This window comes from Dendrobates tinctorius, unplaced genomic scaffold (assembly GCF_039654945.1).
Source record: "Dendrobates tinctorius isolate UK_male_01 unplaced genomic scaffold, ASM3965494v1 ptg000513l, whole genome shotgun sequence".
Lineage (NCBI taxonomy): Eukaryota > Metazoa > Chordata > Amphibia > Anura > Dendrobatidae > Dendrobates > Dendrobates tinctorius.
This window is the reverse complement of record NW_027362172.1, coordinates 258,200-264,199: the sequence shown is the minus strand read 5'-3', so window position 1 is coordinate 264,199 and position 6,000 is coordinate 258,200. Positions and strand designations below refer to the sequence as shown.

General features: G+C 44.2%; 1 protein-coding gene and 1 non-coding gene across 5 annotated transcripts in view; both read right to left on the bottom strand.

The window, feature by feature from the left end:
- Nucleotides 1-1,921: 1,921 nt before the first annotated feature.
- Nucleotides 1,922-6,000, bottom strand: part of KANSL2 (KAT8 regulatory NSL complex subunit 2) — a 30,360-nt gene continuing 26,281 nt past the window's right edge. For 2 of the 4 annotated variants that reach the window (XM_073564981.1, XM_073564983.1), the window contains one exon: nt 1,922-3,646. In XM_073564981.1, coding sequence (XP_073421082.1) covers nt 3,530-3,646 — 117 coding nt within the window. In that variant the 3' untranslated portion in view covers nt 1,922-3,529. Of the gene's footprint in view, nt 3,647-4,629; nt 4,696-6,000 lie in introns of all 4 variants that reach the window. The other 2 variants (XR_012227669.1, XM_073564982.1) reach the window with 2 other exon arrangements.
- On the bottom strand, nt 3,716-3,850 carry LOC141078155 (small nucleolar RNA SNORA2/SNORA34 family). The gene has a single exon (XR_012227671.1). It is a non-coding gene; the product is annotated as a small nucleolar RNA SNORA2/SNORA34 family (small nucleolar RNA).

The window sequence follows — 6,000 nt, the reverse complement described above, 5'->3', positions numbered from 1 at the left end:
GTACCTCTATGCCCTAGCTCGCCCTAACCCTAAACCCTCACTAGGGAATAGGTCGGTGCGGAAACTAATCCCACCACTGCACTAATAACACACATGAGGGAAAGAGACAATACAGGGGGACACACTTAGCTTTATGCTCTGTGCTTATGCTCCTGCAACAGAGCCCTCCACCTGCGGGCATCTTCTCCTCTACCCGGATCCATCACCATAACAGGATCCTGCACCATAGTGCTGCCTACGAGCAGAGTCCACCACCAGTTGCTGCAGCTTAGTAACAGAGTCCCAAGGATGAGTTCAGCTTCTGACACGAAGTCAAGCATGCTTGAGTCCAGCTCAGCAGCCAAGTCCCACATGGTGAGTGCCACTCTCCATAGTAGCCACTCCACCAGACCATGCAGACACTTCCCGCTGACACCATCACTGCGACCCCACCACGCCATGCCAGCCCTTCGTCCAGACACCATAGCTGACACTCTTCCCCCCTGGCTAAGCTGCGCAGGACTCCTCTTCAGCTCCATCCTTCCACCAGGCTCTCAAAAACAGAGTCAACACAAACTCACAATATCACAGGCAGTGATTGCACACCCCTAGCACACCTTTATAGGGTGTCACACCTGATCCATAATTACATGCACAAAAACCTAAAGTGCAATACCACTAACCACCACCGGGGACAGTCAAGACACCTTGGAACTTTCCAAAGTAAAAAAAGTTCACCCAGTGCAATTTAAAACTGTCAGATCATGACAGTACCCCCTCCTTATTTAGGGGCCTCTGGACCCTCAAGACCACCCCTCATTAGGGAAACACCTACAGCGGGGACGCCCAGATCCTGAGTTCACCCCACCACTACCTGACACTTCAGGTTTATGACAAACACACCGCTGATATTGGCAATAAAGTTCATTTTGGAGGCACCACTCATCTCCACAGCGCCGACCTGGGGAACGAGTTTATGTATGTGTATGTTTGTTTGTTATGAGCTGATCAGGCTCCACAACACACTTCCACAAGATGTTTTTTGGTGGCACACATACATGCTCATTCACACACAGGTCCGGACCTGAACGTTTAATGCACACATTCGTTTGTCATAAATTTGGTGAACTCATTCTGGACTCTAACAGAGGCGTCCCCCTGAGTCACCACACTCACACCCCCGCTATTCACCACGGGACACCACCTTCCAACCCTCTTTACCATGAGGTCTACGCCTCCCAGGGTTGGTCAATGGCGAGGGTAGAGACTTGTCCCTACTCCCCCGCAGCGCACCTGCTGCACACACCTGGAGGAGAAGGGGACAGGAATATGGATGAAATATACACTCACTGGTCGCCTTCCTCCAAGCGACCAGGAGGGCGGCTTCTTCGGTGGTATAGAAGATTTGGCGTAAACCCCGCGGACTATCACACCAGTCAGCTCACCACAGGGGCGTACCCCTTCACCTCGGGGAATACCAGGCAGCTCCGTGGGGCACATTGGTCGTCGGGGGTTCAGGTAATTTAAAAAAAAAAAAAAGCAAAGCTGGTGAAATGTAAATGTATTTCATGAGATTATGAACACAGACAGGTATTTATATATGTAGTTTGGTAATACAATAAATTGTTTTGATAAGTAGAGGCCAAAAAGTTTTCCAGTTGAGGTGGCACCTGTAGGTCATTGTGTCTTTCTGCAGGTTTATGAAAATGAATGTTTAAACTGTATTTAGTGATAAAAATCATGGATGTGTGGTTTGATTGGCTATTTTCTTGCTGAAGGGGGCAAGTTTACCTTTCAAATGGTGTATCATTTGTGTGTGGGTGCAGTATAAACGAAGATACAAAGGAATCACCAAAAAACAGCGTTTAGAAATAATAGAATAGATTTTTTTTTTTGCAGATCCATGACGCTGGAATCCTTGTTTTCAATGAATATGGACTCATACAATGCCAATTTTAATATCTGGTAGGAAAGTTTTCAACAAGAATTATACAGTCACTGACATGGATTTTCAAAGTAATACATCAGCTTCAGACTTAGGAGATCTATTGCTGTATATAGTTTTATGAAATTTGGTGATCGATCCACTTTGAAGTCAGTAGTCTATCTTGTCCAACTGAGGTTTTAGGGCTTATCACCAAGACAAAGCTTGCATGGAAGTTGCTGTAGCTTCATACTACAAGACTGGATGCAGTGTGATGCCATACAGTGCTAAACAAAGTATCTAATATTTTTTGTCGAGATTCATAAATAATTAGAAAATCCAAAAACTATATAGAGATAATCTAAATAAATCATAACTGTAAGGTGTTAAAAAAAAAAAAAAGGTAGATTAAAAAGAATTGGTGGTAACAGATTTGCACATTACATTCTTCATGACCGTGATCTGTGGCTGATGTATGGGAGCGAGCGTGCAGCCTCTTCTCTGCCAGCATGTGCTTCTTTATTAGCCGGTCTGACGTCACGTGCCAGGCCGGCTAATCATAAGTAGATCCATGGATGCCGACTTGTAAGGGGCAACATTCCAGTTCATGTGCAGCTGCAACAGGTCAATGCCATGGCCAAAGGAATGTGATGTGCAAACATAACTGCAACAACTGCAATCTTTAAACATGCATTTACATGAGCAATTTTTTTTTTTGGACGTTTAGGAGAAAAGTTTAAAACAGAAGAAACTTTACATTAAGCTTTTTTAATCTCCAAATACATTAAGTGTTTACATTTTCTATAGTCAATGCTTTCATATATCAGACTATATAGTACATATTAGAAGGGGCTTCTCCAAGAATAATCAAAATGATGATCACATTTCAGGTATTCCTATTCTCTGTTCGAGATATGTTCTCAACTGTGAGCATTGTGAACATACTCAATTTGGTTACTTAACCAAGGAGCAGAAACAACATGGCTGACTGAGCACAACATGTTTTTTTTTCCTCTGGTGCTCACTCTGTGTTGCTGTAAAACTGTCAGGGTCGCAAAATCGGCCCGCAAAAACACGGTAAGTGTAAAAGCAGCCTAATAGATTCCTATGGGACCGCAACATTGACCCGCAAAAATTCCACGGTGCACCGTATTTGCAGCCATGAAAAAAAGATTGAGCTTGCTCGATCTTTTATACGGCGTACGGACATGGCCTCCATTGAAAAACAATGGGGCTGCAAAAACAAATGGAAGTTTTTTTTTGTGGTGCACCGTGACTTCCGGTTTTGTGGAACGCCTTTATTTTTCCAATACTATTTCCATAGTATTAGAAAAATAAAAAAAGGTATATATTTGTTCATAATTCTGCTCCTTTGAAAGTCAAGACGTGTCTCAAACAGAGTTTCTTCTTTCCCCATCCTGATATGCATCGGACAGATTCGGCTTGAAATATGTGATGGTGGCCATTTTATTCACATTTTTGGAGCACCCATTTAACTTATTGCTAGGAAATTAAACAAACTTAGTAAAGTCACATAGCATGTCTAAAGGATCAAATTTTGTCTTCAAATGAAAGTGACTGGAATGTCTTCAGGTGAGACCAACTTTTAACCTTCAAAAGCCAAATTTAGTTGCAAGAGGAACCATCTGTGTTTCCATTGGCCGTGGACAGCTCTGATGCCAATACATTATCAATGGCTGGTTCAATGCGTTGTGGAGAGATCCCCGCTGACTGGATTCTACGCTGAAACAGTGAACGAAAAACAAATTTAGACAAACCTGTATTCAGGCTCAAATTGAACACAACACACAAGCATGTCTCTTCCAACTGAATTGGCTTGGACATACAGGAAACTTGCCCAACCAACAGACCACAGGAAGTAGTTCATGTGTGCTCCTGTTTGAAACCAGCGGCTACAGCAAACCACCAGCCTTGATTCAGGGCAATGATTATGGTTACCCTAATTTACAGAGATTTGTAATCAATCTTATCACACATATTCCACAGTGCCTGTCTAAAAACTCTGAAAATAAGATTCAGAACCAAAATTAATAAGCTCTAGTCAAAAAATTTATACTTCACAAGTCTTAAAGGGATTTTCCACTGCAAAGACACTTATGACTTATCCTGGTTAGGCCATCGATATAAAAGATGAGTGAGTACTCCTTTGAACAAATGTTACCAGCTCCACCTGTTAAAGGTTGTGAGTTGTGGGAAGTCACTGCTCCGTCACACTATTTAGTGTGGCTGCTCCTGTGTACTACAGATTAGCTTTTATTAAAATTAATGTTATTAGATTTCTGTACATGATTACAGGGCAGCAAGCTTGAGTGATTTACCATTAGCAACAGATTTTATATCAGCCACAGAGAACCAAAGGAAACAATAGACACAATAGGGTCTTCACCTTCCGTTGGAGGTTTTTCTAGGCATGCTCTATGACTTGAACAAAAGTCATCATGCACGGGGATGTTTGTAAATGGTGTGTCTTCGCACTGAATTATCTGTATAGGTATTCTACTGCATTGTAATCCTGCCTGTAATTAGGTCTATTGTCTAATAAGATCTTCATGTGAGGCTCAGAAGCCAGAGTGCAAGCTACAAGATCCCTCGTCCACCCCCTATTCCAGATAAAGGCATGGAAAAGAAAGTATTTTAGGAATAACACTAAAAAATTAATATACACATACTATATAGAAGAAAAATAGGGATTTTTGTGTACTCACCGTAAAATCCTTCTCTGAGTCATTCATTGGAGGACACAGAGACAGTGGGTGTTATGCTGCTTGCCACTAGGAGGACACCAAGTAAACCAGAAAGTCAACTCCTCCCCTGCAGTATACACCCTCTCGCTGGATGAGATAGCTCCAGTTCAGTGAAAAAAGCAGTAGGAGCTTAAACAGTCAACAACCATAACTATATCAAAACTTAAGAATGCTACAAATGAGCCAGTAGGCTAAACAGGGCGGGTGCTGTCCCCCCCAATGAATGGCTTGGAGAAAAGGATTTTACGGTGAGTACACAAAAATCCCTATTTCTCCTACGCCTCATTGGGGGACACAGACAGTGGGGCGTCCTAAAGCAGTCCCTGGGTGGGGAGCATACATCTGCTAATACCCCATGTACCACTGAGTCAACTCTGAGGTACTGCTGATTGCAGGATGCGTCTGCCGAGAGCTGCATCTGCAGAGGCCTGAGAATGAATTTGGTAATGTTTTGTAAAGGTATGCAGACTGGACCAAGTCGCAGCCTTGCAGACCTGTTCTGCCAAGGCCTGGTGCCAAATGGCCCAAGAGGCACCCACTGACTGGGTAGAGTGCGCCTTAATCCCCGCTGGGACAGGCGCATTTCTGACACGATAGGATTCCTGAATCGCTGAGCAAATCCACCTGGCTAGCGTTGCTTTTGAAGCGGCTAGGCCCTTCCTATGCCCCTCTGAAGTATGAACAGGGCATCTGACTTGCGGAAGGGAGCCATCCGCGAGATGTACCTTCTCAGAGCCCTACCACATCCAGGGTGTGGAGGACCTTCTCAATGCAATGGACTGGCGCCGAACAAAAGGAAGACAAAACAATTTCCTCGCTGAGATGGAAAGAGGAAACGACCTTGGGCAGGAAGGACGGGGACGTCCTGAGAACTACCTTGTCCTGATGAAAATTCAGGAACGGAGAACGGCAGGACAGGGCTGCCAATTCCGAAACTCGTCTGACGTAATTGCCACTAGAAAAGACCACTTTCCAAGAGAGGACGGTCAATGACACGTCCTGCAGCGGTTCGAAAGGAGCCTCCTATAAGGCCCCGAGAACCAGATTAAGGTCCCATGATTCCAATGGCCTTCTATAAGGAAGCGTCACATGGGAAACTCCTTGAATAAACGTCTTGACCTGAGGTTTGGTGGCAATTTTGCGTTGGAAAAGCACTGACAAGGCCGAAATTTGGCCCTTGAGCGAGCTAAGCGCGGGGCCTGATTTTAATCCGGACTGAAGGAACTCCAATATGGCCGGAATGGAGAACACCAGAGGGGAACGACCATGATAAGAAAGTTTTCCAGGTGCAGTGATACGCCTGGATACAGGCTTCCTAGCACTAATCATGGT